General features: G+C 53.8%; 7 protein-coding genes across 7 annotated transcripts; 4 read left to right on the forward strand and 3 right to left on the reverse strand.

Moving 5' to 3' along the window:
- Positions 1 to 1,102: 1,102 nt before the first annotated feature.
- On the forward strand, positions 1,103 to 3,218 carry J4E78_005200 (uncharacterized protein; the record flags this gene model as incomplete). The annotated part of the gene is made up of 3 exons (XM_049365822.1): positions 1,103 to 1,445; positions 1,515 to 1,830; positions 1,886 to 3,218. 3 exons carry the CDS (start codon positions 1,103 to 1,105, stop codon positions 3,216 to 3,218), a joined length of 1,992 nt encoding a protein of 663 aa, XP_049222537.1.
- A 125-nt stretch (positions 3,219 to 3,343) lies between these two features.
- J4E78_005201 (uncharacterized protein) lies at positions 3,344 to 5,686 on the reverse strand (the record flags this gene model as incomplete). The annotated part of the gene is made up of 1 exon (XM_049365823.1): positions 3,344 to 5,686. The coding sequence occupies one exon, from the start codon at positions 5,684 to 5,686 to the stop codon at positions 3,344 to 3,346; it is 2,343 nt and encodes a 780-aa protein (XP_049222538.1).
- Positions 5,687 to 6,050: 364 nt separating this feature from the next.
- On the forward strand, positions 6,051 to 7,034 carry J4E78_005202 (uncharacterized protein; the record flags this gene model as incomplete). Its single annotated transcript, XM_049365824.1, has 1 exon — positions 6,051 to 7,034. The coding sequence occupies one exon, from the start codon at positions 6,051 to 6,053 to the stop codon at positions 7,032 to 7,034; it is 984 nt and encodes a 327-aa protein (XP_049222539.1).
- Positions 7,035 to 7,217: 183 nt separating this feature from the next.
- J4E78_005203 (uncharacterized protein) lies at positions 7,218 to 7,968 on the reverse strand (the record flags this gene model as incomplete). Its single annotated transcript, XM_049365825.1, has 2 exons — positions 7,218 to 7,835; positions 7,906 to 7,968. 2 exons carry the CDS (start codon positions 7,966 to 7,968, stop codon positions 7,218 to 7,220), a joined length of 681 nt encoding a protein of 226 aa, XP_049222540.1.
- A 251-nt stretch (positions 7,969 to 8,219) lies between these two features.
- On the forward strand, positions 8,220 to 8,930 carry RPL35 (60S ribosomal protein L35; the record flags this gene model as incomplete). Its single annotated transcript, XM_049365826.1, has 5 exons — positions 8,220 to 8,222; positions 8,386 to 8,400; positions 8,462 to 8,526; positions 8,583 to 8,735; positions 8,789 to 8,930. 5 exons carry the CDS (start codon positions 8,220 to 8,222, stop codon positions 8,928 to 8,930), a joined length of 378 nt encoding a protein of 125 aa, XP_049222541.1.
- Positions 8,931 to 9,502: 572 nt separating this feature from the next.
- Positions 9,503 to 11,325, reverse strand: J4E78_005205 (uncharacterized protein; the record flags this gene model as incomplete). The annotated part of the gene is made up of 2 exons (XM_049365827.1): positions 9,503 to 10,637; positions 11,048 to 11,325. The coding sequence occupies 2 exons, from the start codon at positions 11,323 to 11,325 to the stop codon at positions 9,503 to 9,505; spliced, it is 1,413 nt and encodes a 470-aa protein (XP_049222542.1).
- Positions 11,326 to 12,515: 1,190 nt separating this feature from the next.
- J4E78_005206 (uncharacterized protein) lies at positions 12,516 to 16,388 on the forward strand (the record flags this gene model as incomplete). Its single annotated transcript, XM_049365828.1, has 1 exon — positions 12,516 to 16,388. The coding sequence occupies one exon, from the start codon at positions 12,516 to 12,518 to the stop codon at positions 16,386 to 16,388; it is 3,873 nt and encodes a 1,290-aa protein (XP_049222543.1).
- Between the last annotated feature and the right edge of the window lie 445 nt (positions 16,389 to 16,833).

Raw genomic sequence — 16,833 nt, forward strand, 5'->3', positions numbered from 1 at the left:
GTCCGCTCAGAGACTTGATTGGTCTGAACATGCATCCAGAAACCCTCGATACTGCAGCTACTCCCACGGGGTCCCGAAACTCCAACGTAGAGCTGTGAGGGAGACTCAAGGAACGCAGACAACGCCGGAGTCTAGGTCAAGGGCGTGTGCCCTTCTTCACAACAGACCTCTCGCCCTCGAGACCACTGAAGATCATGTGCTTCCTAAGATTCTCGGCCGATGCACAGCGGAAAGAACTAGCGGGATACGCAACGGGACAGCTCAAGGGCCCAGACACAGGCCCATCCCACGTGTTGCAAGGGGAACATGCAACATTCAATCTACATGCATCCACGAAAGCGCCACAAACATGTACAGTATACTAAAAATCCGTACTCTTCCTCTGGTTATAGCGTGGTTTATCATGAAGCACCACTTGATGGGCGTGTGAAGCACTTCCCGAGTCTACGACGATTTCGACAGTTCTCCAGGCGTAATACGCACAGCCTCAATCAGATGACATGCTCAAGGACAAGCAAATTGTAGGCTACTAGCAGCATTCACCGGGAGCATGTGTGGCATGCTGCCAACAAAAGCTTGACAAAGCTTAGGAAGGCTTAACCCTTATCCGATCCCTATCAGCCCCATCAGCGAGATACCTATCACTGCCATGCCGTACGGGAGGCCTCGTCTGACAGGCGGTGATATCGCTGTGGTATGTACCAATCGCAACTCCATGACTGCGCCACTGTTAGCCGAAGAGGATAGCGATAGCAGGGTGTGCGCTGTGATTGGTCCGCGAAGGAGACCCAACTAGGTATAGTCAGATTTCCTTGCCATGACGGTAATGCGCAGCACAAACCTCGTACGATTCATGTGCAGATACCCATATTGTGACCAGAGTCGGCTTAGACTGGTTGCTGGGGCTGTTGGGAGCCTGAGATGCGGTGCAAAGCCACGCAGGCTCCACGACTCTGCGATTCCCTATTTGGGCGAGCATCGCGTAACCGCAGATGTAAAGTAGGATATAAGGCGTCGACTGCTGCGACGATGGAGGTAATCAAACTATCTGTCTTTGTTTCCGCGGTAATCTCCTTTTCGCCCTTTTTTCCAATTTTCGAGCATGGCGATATACCTCTTCAAGCTCGTCCGGCGAAAGCTACGAGAACGCGAAGCTCAAAAGCACATCCCAACTACAGATGACTCCCATCTAGTACCCGAACCAGCTCCAGGGCAAGAACTTCAAGATCTCTCAACCCAACATAACCATGGACCATCACAAGACTCAACAGGAAGCCACGTCAACTTCCTCACCCCAGAAGAAACAGCACGACAGAAAGCAGAAGCGCGCCAAAGGAATATCCGACAGTGGAAATTGATGCTAGGACTCGTGTTGCCTAATTTCCTGGCTGCTATGGATGTTACTATCGTTGCTCCTGCTATTCCACTTATATCAACTCATTTCGGTATGTCGATCCGCTCATACCATTCCATCCCATCTATGTATATACCGAAGTACTAACACAACCCCCCAGACCAACTCTCCGGTAGTTTCAACTGGATAGTAGCCGCCTACACGCTCACATTTACAACCTTCATACCCGCGTCAGGCCAGTTAGCTGATATTTACGGCCGCCACTTCGCACTCCAATTCCAGATGTTCTGGATCACCATCGGCAGTATCATTTGTGCCACGGCTCAGTCCTGGAGCATGCTGCTTGCGGGGCGTGCTTTGCAGGGCTTGGGCGCTGCGGGTATCATGAGCCTGAGCCGGATTATAGTGTCTGATGGAGCGACGCTGGCGGAGACTTCGAGGAGTACTTCGATTTTGTCGCTGATCAGTGGATGCAGGTAAGCTTTTATATTCCTCACAATTGAACGGATTATACTGATGATGCTCTACTAGTTACGCAGTCGGCCCCGTCATCGGCGGCTACCTCGCAGACGCAAGCTGGCGCTACATATTCGTCCTCCCCATCGGCGTCGCAGTCCTCTCCATGCTCATCATCTTCTTCGTCATGCGCAAAGAGCTATTCCACGGCCGCGCCTCTGTCTCACCAGGTCAATCCCGGCGTCTAGGCTACATCTCCGGGCTCGCAATCATCGACTGGCCCGGCCTCGTCATGTTCATCTTCGGCGTCGGCTGCATAATCCTCGCGATCCAATGGGGCGGCACACAATACTCCTGGGACTCAGCACCTGTCATCGCTCCCCTCGTTGTTGGAATCGTATTGTGTATCGCGTTCTTCACCTACGAATACCTGCTCGGTCCTGGCCGCGCGGTTGCTAGACTTTTCCATCGTCAGATCCCCATGATACCCTCCACCCTCTTCCGCAAGAAAGACACAGCGCTCCTCATGACTATAAACTTCTCCGCCGGCATCTCCATGGTCTGCGCTTTCTACTTTATATCGTACTACTGGCAGTTCGCAGAAGGCTACTCGTCTAGTCAGGCCGGCGTGCAACTCCTGTACTACACCCCTGGGCTGGGTGTCGGTGTCTACATCGCAGCTAGACTGTGTAATCAATGGCTAAGACAAACTTTTGTCCCATTACTCATCGGGTCGGTTGTTGAGGCTGTAGGGTTGGCGCTGCTTACGTACGCGGTTTCCATCAGGCATGTCACGATGGTGAAGGTCTTCCTAGCAGTATCGGGTGCAGGCACGGGCTTACGCTTTATGCCTATTGTTCTGCACGCAGCGGGTATCTGGTCAACGCGCGTTCCCAGTATGCAGTCGCTGCTTTCTTTCATGTTACCATTAGGCGAGACCGTCGGTATCGCTATGATGGGATCGGTTTTCTCGAATAAGCTTACCACTTTCCTGGCTGGGATCGACAATTCTGGAAGCGGCATCGTGCTACCTGCCACCGGAGCACATAGCCTGGACCTCTTGAACAGTCTTCCACCGGCGGTCAAGGAGGAAGTTCAGCATGCGGCTGCGAAGGCGGTGATGTGGTCTTTGATCTCCATCATGCCGTTCATGGCTGCGGCGATTGTTGCGTCGTGCCTTTTGGGGAATGTTTGGATTGGGAAAACGGCGAAGAAGGGTGAAGAGAGTGAGGGTCAGGAACACAAACCTGCGCAAGAGGCGGAGGTGGGAAAGGTTCTGTATGGGGTTTATGTGGTTGCTTGGTTCATGGGAAGGCTAGAGAAGCAGAAGCAGGATTTGGATGTCAATATGGAGGGTGATGAAATGAATAGGGGGCATCATAAAGTGGTTGAAGGGGATAGGGTGTAGAGAGCATCAGAGTTGGGTACCAATATACTTGTATTATCACATATGTTATCTTTTGACCTGGGGCTCTCTTACTCAAAGTCAATCATCCGCTCGTAGTTTCGAAAATCCGCCCCAGATGTGGCCCTCTAACAGATCCGCTCATGCGGTTCTCTCCAAGGCACGCCAAGAAATTCAAAGATCTTTTTCTCGCTCCTACCCTCTACCAAAACGCCCTCGTTCAACTTCTCACCCCGCTTCCCCCTATGCACATCCTTGTACAGCCCCTTCTGATTCAACCTCATATTCTTCTTGCGAGCCAGCAGTCGAATACTGCGATTGAAGATATCGTTTCCAGTGAAGTATATGAGCGCTGCACCCATCTCCTGCTCGGGGACGAGAAGAAAGTCCACCCGGCGCCAGATTTTCGAAGTCGGGAGACAGGAAGCGCCGTGCCACTTCGAACCTGTGGGGTCGTTGGATCGGGAGGTCGCTAGGGAAGCTTTCAGGAAGCCGATCTTGTAGAGATGAGGCACGAGGCGGTCGAAGATGATCGTTCGCATAGCGGCAAGCGAAGTATCCGGCTTCGTGAGTATCATGTCGATATCGCCCGAGTCTTTTGCGCCGCGGCGGTAGCTACCCATGATGGTGGCTTTGAACTTGGGGTCGATCTTCTTCAGCTCCCTGATGACTACGGCGCCGTGAGCCTCGACTTCAGCGCGTGGTATGCGGGAGTTGAAGTCGTCGTAGTGTTCTACGCCGACCTTGTTGCTCTCGGTGAGATTCGCTTTAGTTCGAAGATCTTCTAGCGTACGATAACCGGCCTTGATCCATTTGTTGGCCTGAACAAGTCCAGCGCCATAGACACCGAGAAACAGGCGGAGTACTACGTCAAGAGGGTCATCTCGCGTACTTTCAAGCCTGCGGAGACGATCGGTGAGTACAATCTCTTCGATCTTCTTGGCGAGCCGTCCGCCAATATAAGGTAGGGCTACAGCTTGTTTTGCAGTAGTGATCTTGACCGTTTGCTTCTTCAGGGTAGTGATACATTTGCGGTAGCTGAGCACGCGCCATTGGTCCTGCATCTGATCGTAATGTTTGCACATCTGATCCAGGATCTCGATAGTCCGGGCGTTCGGGTTCTGGGACGTATAGCCGTTCGCACCTGGGTCCATACACTGGAACGCGTTCTGGTTGAATGGCTTCTTGTCGCGTAGAGCAGGCGCTTTTGAGACGATGTTTAGTTGCTTCGGCAGCTTAGGCGCTGCGACCACTGGCTCCTCATCGGTACCTGAATCATCTACATCTTCCACCCCACTTGCTACCGGAGATACTGCATCCTCGTCTTCTTCAAGCGGTAGGTGTGCGATGACTTTGGTTTCCAGTATCGCTTGAGAAAGAGCGTCGTTGAATTTGTCGACATTCTTAGGCTGCAAAACTTTTGTTGGACTCGAAGACGGCATGACGAAGCTATCCTCGACAGTTTCGTCGAACGAGATATGCGTAGCTATATCTGCTACAGGCGGCGTAGCGGGAACGCTTTCTTCGGTTGGATGTGAGTCGGTCTTTCGTGACTCCTTCGCAGCAATCTGTCGCTTGGACGGTTTGATTGCCAGTGAGCTCTGCGATGCGGGTGAGGTTTGGAATGGCGCTACCAGCCCACTGCGTTCCTTCATGCTGGGAGCGCCTTTGACCGCAAAGCGTGGTTGATTTGGATCTCGGAGTCCTTTCCATTCTACAGTTTCCGTTATATAAGGCTGGAACTTGACGACCGCAACGTTCTCGGGAATGCCAGGTATGTTCGGATCCCGCATAAGCTGATCATACGTGTGTACGTCGTAGTTGTCGTCTATTATAACATGTGTAATGTTTGCTGTCCATTCCTTGACCCAAGCAGCACCGAGTTCGATTACTTTGTGTATACGTTGACGCCGCGGACCGGTAATATCGTGGCTCGGCCAGAAATATACCATCTTGCCTTTGAGGTATTGTTGGTCCTCTGATCTCAGCTTGATATTATTTGCTAGTTTGGGCTTTCCTTTCCACTCCCTTGGAATGTCACCCATTCGTATATAAAACGGAGTAGTATCTTCGCCAGCTGTGTCAGGTAAGGGTGAGACTCGGTTCAGAGCACTCTTCGCGCCAACGACAGCTGTTGACCTGGTACGCGACTTGTTGGCTGGCAACATCTTTGTAAGTTCTTGTTCAGGCGCTGTAGATGAACGCATCGGTTGGTGGGTCTTTTGTCGCTCGATTGCGCGTCGTGTCTTCGTTTGCGCCTCGAACTCCGCTTGCCTTTCTTTCGGAGTTGCTCCAAGAAAACTGCTTGTCTGCTTTCTAAGCGCCGGGGGCCGCATGGCTTTCGAATCTTTCAATGCGCGTTCGAGTCTACCCACGCTGGGGTCCGGGATGTCATGCTCATCGTCAGGGATATCCAAAAGTTCTTGCTCTTTGAAGTAGGCTTCTTTGGCCGCAAGCGCATCGTTCGACATGCTTCCGACTTGTGGAAGCCGATGAGTCTTTGCGATTAAAGTTATGTTGTTTCGAATTGGGCTGTTGAGTTGAGTAGCGACGTGAGCGCCGCTCTAATACTTCCAAGGTAGTCAAGGGAAGGGACTGCGGAAGCACAGTTGCCTATCGTAGCGCCATTTGTATCGTGCGCCGGGACCGTTAGCCATTTCAAAGCTTAGCAGGCAATGCGCTGGTGAGAGAGTGTAGAACGTCACCGAGGCAGCAGCGCGTACAGAGTTGGCGCTGACGCGAAAGCACGTGGTACTTTGGCCGCTTCTGTGCTAGTTCCAGGCTCACATCCGTCATTTCTCGAGTTTGGCGGGACAAAGACACTCGACAAACAAAATGCTTCAGCCCCGGATAGCAACGCCATTGCGGCGCACGTTCCTTACTGCCTCTTCCATATGCCTACGGTGCCAGAGCCGAATCGCATTCCCTTCAATTGCAAGGCAATCACTCGTTCGACCCTTTACCTCCGCGCAGACTCTCCGCCAGCAAGCACCGGAACCCAAGCCAACCCAGACCTCGCCCACGCCCGATCCTAAAGATGAAGACATATTCATCCCGAAGCCGCTTGGCCGTCCGATCGGTTTCAGCCGCGCTCCACAACCAGGCGAAAACGCCAGCATCCCCAAAACCAAGAAAGACTACTCCGGTATGACCATGTCGCAACGGAACCTCGAGAAGCGCAAGGATCTGGTCGAGAAATGGGGCACAAACTACTTCCGCGACTTCAAGAATATCCGCAAGTACAGGTCGGGAAAGACTTTCATGGCGAACCAGAGGATCTTCAAGAAGGACGCGGCGTTGTACTTTCCCAACTTCCACGGAGATACACTAGAGGGGAAGGACAAGGACACTACGAATGTGCTCAACGGGAAGATTAGTGTTGTGAATGTGTTTAGTTCGATGTGGGGGTTGACCCAGGTCGAGACTTTCACAGGGAAGAAGACAAACACCGCACTGCACGAGATTCTGGCGCAAAATCCCGAGGTTGCGCAGATGGTCGACGTCAACATCGAAGAGAACACGATGAAGGCTTGGATCGTGTCGCTGTTCCAGTGGCGGCTGAAGGCCTCCAAGCCAAAAGAGGACTGGGGCAGGTACTTCGTGGTCAGAAAAGGTGTTAGTGAGAAGATAAGGGAGACAATCGGACTTTTGAACGGCAGAGTCGGCTATGTCTACCTGGTAGACCAAGACTGCAAGATCCGATGGGCAGGCAGCGGAGACGCAGAAGGCACGGAAATGGAGGATTTGAACAGAGGCTTTACGAAGCTGGTCAATGAGGCCCGCCAGCCTCCTTCACAAGCCAGGCCTGAAAAGGTTTGATGACGAACATGTAACGATATCTTGTACAGCATACGGAAGACTCTCAATTCCCACGATACCCAACCCTTTGTAAACATAAACGTAACCGTACAGGCCCGAGACGCCTTGCGCATAGCATGCTAATGAAAGTCATGAGGATATCCAGCCCGCTTGAACGCCCAAAATGAACATGTGCAACCCCATCTACCTGAACCATAGCAGCATCAAGAAGCAGAACGCGATGAAACTGCCCAGTATGATGCCGTCTCTGCGCTTCTTTGTGCCAATGCGTCCGATCAAGCTGTTGATGCCAGGGACCTGACTTGCAGCGCCCACTATCCTCCGGTTGATGCTCGTGAGCGTTTCCCTTTGCAGACTGAAGTTCTCTTGTACGGCATATGCCTGGCTGAGGACCGAGTCGGCTACGTTATGCGAGTTGTCGATGCGATTCCGCTCGTCGAGCATGTAGTCGGCCTCCGCTTGCTCTGGGTTCGCGGACCGGTATGCATCAATGTCCGAGCGTACGTTGGAGAGAAGGTTCGCCCTGTTACGGGCTTCGTTTAGGGTAGACTTGAGGCGCGCGAGCTCGCGACGGTGGTCCGAGAGTACTTCGCGGTGTCTGGCAAGGTTGTTCTGCTTTACAGCGGACGAGCCATGCGTCGATTCGGAATCGAGGAGCCGCGATAGCTGGCCGACAAGTCCATCTCTTTGCTCGAGAATTTCCTGCAGCCTGGTTTCGACCCGTAGCTCTTCTTCTGAGGGTTTCGCGGGTATGTTTGGTGTCGAGCCGAACTGCGAGTATGTGTGGAACAGCGTCTCTGTCTGGCATGCCTCGTTAGCAGGGCTGCCGCGAGCGCCGACTAAGTCCGTCGCAGCAGTGAATGGAACCCACTTGTTGTTCGAGCGTGCGCGCTTGCTGGCGCAGTTGCGCCCATCCGCCTCCAGTGGACGACATGTCGGATATCACGGTATCTTGACAGGCCGAGGCAACAACAATGGTTCCTGGACTTCTGGCATGATGAGGGTCGCACCTGCCCCGGCGCGGGCTACGCAATGCACGGCCAAGGCGCTAGGCCGTCTTGGTGATCGGCGAATAGTTTAGCGAGGCTCCGGGCGACACACTGATTTCTGACAACACCAAAAGTTCATCGTTGCGACACGCGAGACCCCATCCATATCACCCGGTCCTACTAACTCACAGTCAAAATGGTACGTCGATGCTCTCATTTATGCGTTTGGTATTGGGACTGCGTCGCGCAGCTACGGAACCGCTGGCAGTGAGGGGTCAGCCCGTTGCACCCTCCGCTAGTGGTGCTGCGCAAGATTTGATACTTCACGATTGAGAGAAACTGTGCTGACTTGCTGCCTCCAGTCTACTTCCAAGGTCGTACGTACACCCTCGCCTGCGCAAACACCAACCTCCGATCTCGTGCTCACAACCACCGCAGAAGACCGCCCAGCTGTGGAACAAGTCCAAGGATGAGCTCGCGTCCCAGCTCACCGACCTCAAGTCGTACGTCGCCGAAACCGGAACACTGGCAGGAAAATGGAATACTGACGGACGTGAAGGGAGTTGATCCAGCTCAGGACCGCCAAGGTCACCGGTGGCTCCAACACCAAGCTCACCCGCATTCATGATGTCCGCAAGGGAATCGCCAAGGTCCTCACCGTCATCAACGCCAACCAGAGGGCTCAGCTCAGGCTGTTCTACAAGGGCAAGAAGTGCGTCTAGGCCGACTCGGAAGCTCCAGGGACCAATTTCTAACACTGTATAGGTACACTCCTCTCGACCTCCGCCCCAAGCAGACCCGCGCCATCCGCCGAAAACTCACCAAGCACGAGGCTTCGCTCGTCACCGAGAAGCAGAAGAAGAGGAACACACACTTCCCCCAGCGAAAGTACGCCGTCAAGGCATAAGCGTGCTTTTGTGAAGGTGTTTCTCTTTTCTTCCTTTGTCTCTCATGAAGCATTGCATTGCCGGGGCTTTTCCAACTAGCGAGCCACCAGTGTACCCTTAGTACCATACTCCGACGGGGCGAGGAAGGTGGTGTAGCAGGTGGAATGGACGGACAGGGCGATCTTTAACGGAAATGGGTTGGCGTCCATGTCAAGATCTATGAATTAAAAAGTTCAGACAAGCACGGAATGATACCTCATGAATTGTGAAGGAGTTTTACATTGGTCCTACAACGCCATGAGTAACGTCCGGTGCGCATGAAGTATGAATTACGACTTACCAAGCTCTCACATGCGCCTTGCAGTCCCGTGTCTCTGTACGAATGAATCGCTTTTGATAGCGTAAGGGCTTCAGTTTCCCAAGACGTATGGTCCTGTCCGGCCTTTGCGTTTGTTAAAACCTACAACAGCTGTATTGACATAACTTTTGCGCTAATACTAAAAAGACAACGCTCTCCCGTCTACTAAAGATATCTACCACTCCCCCACCTCCACAGTCTATTACCACACCTTCCAACGCTTTCTCATGTCTTTCAGTAAGCCTCCTTCCACTCCGCATACAGACTGAGGTCTTCCTCCTTGACACCCACCATCTCTTCTCTAACACCGATTACACCAACCCTACCGATCGCTTCAGGGTCTTCGTATTGCGCAAGGCAAACCTTGAGCCATTCAATGACAGCCGCCTTATCCTCCACAAGAAGAACTATAGCATCGAAGCCACCAGCACCAGGAACAACGCCTCCAATCACGCCGTCGAGCTTGGAACAGTAGTCCAATAGACGCGTTTGCTGAGGCGGCTCAATAGGCACACCAGACTTCTCGCCCATCTCGCGAATCAGCGCGCGATTACTCTCAATAATTTGTTTCAGCGCGTCGTACTTCGACTTCGCATCCCCATCGCCTTGCTCCTCAGTAGCCAAACGCGTAAGTTCAGCAGCCAGCGCCTCGTTCCCCTTCTGCAGATCTTTCCAGATCCTCTCCGCTTCCTCTGCCTTCTCCGATCTCCATGCCAGAACCTTCTTCACCATGCCTGGGGTTTCGCTGCCGCAGTCGACATCGCACATGACGAGGCGCACTCCCTTGGGCATCTTGATAGCAGCTTTTTGGATCTCGGTGTCCCATGTTGGGCCCTCGACTAAAGAGCGTAGTTGTGTTGCGAAGCCAGGGCTGCTGGGTTGAGGTAGATCGCTCAGAAGGGAGGGCGAGAAACGCTTGTAGAGACAGGATCCATAGACTGCAGAGGCGATGTCGAAACCACTTCCGACTTTGCCTTGGGCGTGGGAGTGAGAGGCTTGAGCGAGGTTGTGGAGGACCGTTTGGCCCTTTTCTGTGTGGATATCGAAAAGTTCTTTCGGCAGGTAAAATTCTAGTACTGCGGCTGTGAAACTTGTAACGAGCGCTGCGCTGCTTCCTAATCCTGTCTTGTGCGCTTCTTTTAGGCTGACGTTGAAGTCCTGGAAGCGCGAGACTTTGTGGGGTTGAGAGATGATGTTGGAGCTGCGGGTGACGCCTGGATTGGAGTAGTAGGCTTGGTCCGCTAGAATGCGGATGCTGGAGGGTTGAATGAGGGTCTTGGGGAGGAGGGCGTGAATGTAGGTGAGTGCGTATGTTAGGGCGGTTTCTATGAATGGGTTGCGGGATCGGGCGATGGATTGTTCGTGGCCGCTGGGTTGGAGTTAGTTGGACTGGTAGATTGAGTCAAAGTTAAGCTTGTGATAAGGTCATGCCCATCGACGTAATAAAAAAGCTTGCAGAATGGTACAAGAAAAGGGTAAATTTGGAGAAGCCAGAGCACATCCAAAGCAGTAACACGATGCGACACCAACGTTCCAGTCAAGTGCTGATGTGGGCTTTGGGAATACCGATACTATCTTGACATTGCAGCATCATCTCGCAACAGGTCTTCAATGAACACGTGATGAATGACCATTAAGAATGCTTTGCCCGATTGGGTAGAGATGCTGATGGGCTTGGAGGAGAGTGATACACAAGAAAAAGGAAAGAAAGGACGACCAATGAGATGATACGATGCAAGCGACGGACGTGGCTGATGGAGGGAGGGAAAAGGCACTTACACGCTCAACTGCGTCAAGGTGATGCCTCCATCCTGGCCCTGCGACCTGTATCCGTACTCCCAAATGGCCTCGCGGAACTGAGGACTCGTCACCAGGATCTCATTGATCGTCACGCCGGATCTCGTTTTGATAGGTTCGACCACGGTGTGAATCCTTGCGTCTAAACCGAATACCAGACCTGTGTATTCCCGGTCCAGCACGAGGTAGCCACCCGCGACTAGTACCTTTGCCGGACAAGAAACGGCCCTCGGGGTCAACGGCGCGTCCGATGATGACATGCTGAAAGTGGAGTAGCTGGGTGCGATAGGAAGCAGCAGGATCTCGATTAGTTGGATTGATAATAGGCAGCAATATTCGCGCAATGTTGGAGGGGGGCTGGAGACGGCTGTCTCGCGGGGTGTGCAGCGTAGACTAGAGACCTGACTGCAGGCGCGGTGGGTCACTGAGCTTCTGCCACGAACTCTTGCAGCTGCCGGTATACACCGTTTCTTCGAGGACGCCGAGTGCGGTTAGGAGGAATTGTCGCGATGATAATAACTTTCGTCACGTGCACGTGTACGGCGCCGCAATTCACATGCAGCAGTTCGCCTCCGATGGGCACGGCGTATGGAACCGGAACGGCGGATTTAAGCCATCAGGTGCTAGTCAAATCCTGCAGCAGGCCAGATCCATGCGGGGTGCAGGCCGTGTTCTTCTCGTCGTTCTGTCTGAGTCATCCAGAGTTCGATGGGCGTCCTGGACGGCGCGGTGCCACAATCGATCCGGCTCCGACGTTACCAGGGACGCGAGAGAGCGCGCGTCGACGATTGGGTCGGAGGCGTATACTTCCCTCCCCGAGGGGACACGTCGCCGGGCTCGCGTGAGCGAACGCTAGGCAAACGTGGGTGCTGCGCGACTTGCGATAATTTTTCGGCCAATTTTAGCGTCCATTGCATCGGTCCTACCTTTTCATGACGACTACGAACTGTGCGCTCGAAGCTTCCTTTTGACTCCCGCTAACCAACTTGCCTTCGAGGCTGACAATATCTCTCTCCAGGCCACCGTGCGCCTTGCTTTTTCTCTGTCGCATCCCCTTCTACTTCTAATAGAATTGCGACTCCTTCCGAGCATTCGACTACACACACTTGGGGCGTTAAGGTTCACTAAACACCGGCCAATTTCCCCACAACCACACGATTCCTTACATCCGAAAGCGCGTTTGTTTGACGGCCATCGTCAAATGAACCTGCACCGACGCGTAGGGATCCCGAGAATAGTAGGTGCCCTCTCCTTCAATTGCCAACAATTGCTCTCACCATCGCGACACGCGCACGCGAGCCACAAAGTTGTTGCCTAACCCCCAAAATTGGTCGCGGGCCGATGTCCAGTCGCTCGGAGCAATTCCACCATCGGAATGACACTTGAGACCAATCGTACTGACCATCCACAGTCTCACCCTATCCATCTGGAGGGCTCCTCACATTCCTAAATGGTGTTTAAGAGTTTCCATCTCGCGCGCCAGAGTCTTGCCAAGGGCTTTACTCACGGTTATGCTCAATCAGTAGTTGCTGGTGTAAGCCAGAACAACCCCCTCGCCTCCCTTCAACACGACCGCTTCCGCAAGGGCCTCAAGAACCAACATGCCTTCACCTCGACATCGTCTACAACGAGCGCGCTCAAGGCGCTCGCCGCCGGACAACACGACCACCAGGATTCCGGTCTAGCCGCATACTACACAGCATGGCAGAAACACCAGCAGAAGACGGAGGACAAGGAGTGGTCGCAGTTCCAATTCCGCAAGCTCATCGAGTGGGACCCGGCCAGCTCCAAGGCTGCGGCTGAGGCCAAGGAGAGCAGTGTTGCAATTGAAGAGGTGGCAGAACCGGTTCCCGCGCGTGCCGGTGTCAACCGCGCATACAGCACCAGCCAAGTAGAGGACTTCAAGAAGGCTGTCGGTGGTGAAGAGGCGGAGAAAATTGCGCTGGCACAAGTGGACGAGGCAATTGCACAAGAGGTGGCACGGTACAAGGTCGATAGCGAAGTTGCCCAGGCCATTGAGGAAGAGCTTTCGCCAATAGAAGAGGCCCGTTCAGAGTCGCCCGCCACTGTTGCGGACACTCTTGTGAACTCGTCAATTCTGAGCCGCACCGAGTCCACCATCGCCACTAGCCCAATCGAAGCGCACGACGAATATACCGTACAGCTGCAGAAGCTGGCAATCAACCGCAACTATGCCGAAGTACCCGCTGTCTTTGAGGCTATGCTTCGTTCTGATGTCAAGCCATCAGCCACTGCATACAACGCCCTGCTATCTGCTGCGATCCACCTCCCCCGGGCCCAGCATCAGGTCGTTCCCAAGGCTCTGGATGTTTACTCTGATATGCTTCGTCGACGTGTTGTTCCCGACACTGCTACGTACACCACCCTGATCGAACTCCTATCCGTCCGCTCTCTCGAAGTTGTGTCTCAGAAGCAAAGCTTCGAAGACAGGCGTCTGCGATACGGTGGTATGGAAGAAGAGGGCAGCTTCATGCTACAGTCTCACGAGACTGACTATGCTATCCTCGCTGAGGACGGATCGCTCTCAGTCGCCATTAAGCTTTTCGATGCTGCCGTCCACGTCGAGGCCAATCGAACATTCTCCGAAAAGACTTACCGGCTGCTCGTCACCGCCTGCGCGGAGAGCGACCGTGTAGATGATATGGTACGAATCTACTCCCATATGGAATCCCACAGCGTGACTCCCGCTGCCGAGATGTTCGTTCCAATGATTCAGGCTTTCGGCAAGTCTGGCGATCTGAAGAGCGCGGTCGAGTGCTACGACGAGTACAAAGCTTTGGCAATCTCAAACGACAACGGCGAGCTCGAGATTACTAGGAGAGACAACGACGTGTATGCTGCTCTTGTTAAGGCGTATACGGTATGTGGCCGCATTGAGGGAGCTGAGAAGTTCCTGTCCAAGATCGAGAGTGCGCTCGCCACACCAGAAGACGTCACTTCCGTCCGCGACATTGTCGGTCTCAAGGCCTTCCTTCCCGAATGGCTCAGGAATGGTTCTTTCGACCAAGCCTACGTGCACGCAACGGAGTACCTTAGCCCACAGGCGCGTCAGATCGCTATGGCCGCTATTTGCATCAAGGCTGCGGATCGCGATGCCGTAGAGATTGCTACTCAGGCTTTCGATGATCTTCCAGCTGAGGTCGACCTGTCACGGCCAGCCATGGCGATGGGTGCTATGCATATCCGCACTGGAAACATCGAAGCTGCTGAGGTTTTCTGGAGGATGCTCGAGCTTTCTCCTACCAAGGCCGACTTCATCGAGCCCACTGCCATGCACAGTATTGCATTAATTGGTAGTGGACACGCAGAACGCGGTCTTCGTCAAGGTCGTCAAATGTTTGCTCGCATACGGGACTCTCAGTCTGGCTCTAACCAAGCTAAGATGGAGACCGTAGAGCACATCGACGAGGCTATCGAGGTTATGGGTCAGTTCATGATGAAGCGTGGTATCTTCCTTCCGCCGCGGGCTAGCATGGAACTGATGTGGACGATGATTGAAAACGGCGGCCTAGTCACCCCAGTTGCTCACCACCTACTTGCTGGAATGGGACCTGAGGCCATCGTACAACTCAACTTCGACGACATCACGCTTCTAATGCAAGTTCAATCTGGAATTCTACTCCAGGAGGCCGAAGTTGACGTTGCTCACGTTGCACGGTTCGCCCATCTTCTCGAAGTCATCGCCGCAAATGGCACACCAGTCAACAAGACAACTTCTGGTCTCGTTGAACAAGTGCTCACCAAGCTCGACAGGGGTGATCTCCAGCACCGATGGTACGCTTACAAGCATCCCGCTCCGGATGCTTTGTACTCACCAGCACCATTTGCCGCCTACCCTGTCCAAGCTCCTATCACCCCGTCAGCTCCCACGTTCGAGGATCAATACGACCCTTACGCCGCATCTACCGACAATAAGGGCTCTGTTGCCATTACCGAGCTTCTGGAAAAGACTCACGGACGATCATCATCTCACCTCAACGAGGCTTTGATGAAGTTCAGGAACATGCGCCGAGCTGGCCGCCACCCTCGATTCTTCACCTATGCTAAGCTTATCACTGCCGCTGCCAAGGAAGACCGCCTGACTCTTGCTCATGATATCCTTAACCTCGCCAAGCAGGACGTTCCCCTCCTACCTCAGTACCGCATTGTGCGATACGGCTGGGTAACGATCCTGGACGCTATGGTCGCTGCCTGCCTCACCTGCAACCAGCGTGATCTTGCGGGAAGGTATCACCAGGATCTGCTTGAGATGGGTGCTGCGCCGACAGCCAACACCTTTGGTCTCTACATCACCACGCTCAAGGAGTCGACCAAAACCTTCGATGAAGCGACTGAGGCAGTCAAGATCTTCCTCCGCGCCAATTCTGAGGGTGTTGAGCCTTCTTCCTTCCTGTACAACGCTTTGATTGGCAAGCTTGGAAAGGCCCGACGCATTGACGACTGCCTGTTCTACTTCTCTGAGATGCGCAACCTCGGCATTCGCCCTACTTCTGTCACCTACGGTACCATTGTCAACGCTCTTTGCCGTGTCAGCGACGAGAAGTTCGCCGAGGAACTGTTCGAAGAGATGGAGAGCATGCCTAACTACAAGCCCCGCCCCGCGCCCTACCACAGCATGATGCAGTTCTTCCTGACTACCAAGCGTGATCGCAGCAAGGTTCTCAACTACTACGAGCGCATGCGTGCTAAGCGCATCGAGCCTACCACGCACACGTACAAGCTCCTCATCGACACCCACGCTACCCTTGAGCCTGTCGATATGGAGGCCGCGGAGTCAGTTCTCGAGCAAGTTCGCAGCGCCGGTGCTGTCCCGGAAGCTGTCCACTACTCATCGCTGATCCACGCCAAGGGTTGCGTCATGCACGACATGGAGGGTGCTCGTCGTCTCTTTGACACTGTCCTCGCCGACAGCCGTGTTCGTCCCCAGGCCTGCCTCTACCAGGCACTGTTTGAGGCCATGGTCGCCAACCACCAGATCGCGGATACCGAGGATGTTCTCCACGACATGCGTGCCCGTGGCGTTGAGATGACTCCTTATATTGCCAACTCTCTCATCCACGGCTGGGCCCTTGCTCACGACATCCAGAAGGCCAAGGCTATCTACGAGTCCGTCTCCGAGAGCAGGCGCGAGCCCAGCACCTACGAGGCCATGACCCGCGCTTACATGGCCGTCGAGGACCGCGCTGCCGCTATGACAGTCGTCAACGAGGGCCTGTCTCGTGGCTACCCCGCGGCTGTCGCTGGCAAGATCCTTGAGCTGGTCGGTGGCGGTCGTGCCCCCGTGTCTGAGGTCACCGCTTAAGCTGCCAACCTCAGCATATCTTCTTCTCTTCGACTTCCCGCCTTTCGGCACTTCGATCATACACTTTTTTACTTGATCTACTGCGACGGCCGAACAAAAAGAATTTCTCAAAACAGCCCCCGCGCTGCTCGGAGGGTGAAACTTCCAGTGGCGTGGCTGGGCATCAACATTCAACTTTTAAAGTCGCTTCTACGTTTTTCAGCGACGGCGTTTATATCCAGGGTCTCTTTTTCCTCTAGCGAAACAACAACGATATCCCGCAACTAGCAATGGAGCTGGTGGACTGGGTGGGTCTGGCGTCTTGTCTGCATAATGACGGGTGGTTAGGCCTAGTTGGGCTGCCTTATCTTCAAGGTTGGTTGGGATGGGGGGATATGGCAACGATCATCTTTCTCGTACTCTGCATCTCGTCATTGGCATGGTGTTTTCTCTGGTGGTCATTGCA

The sequence above is a fragment of the Alternaria triticimaculans genome, assembly GCF_023758025.1.
Source record: "Alternaria triticimaculans strain BMP 0046 chromosome Unknown scaffold_6, whole genome shotgun sequence".
NCBI lineage: Eukaryota > Fungi > Ascomycota > Dothideomycetes > Pleosporales > Pleosporaceae > Alternaria > Alternaria triticimaculans.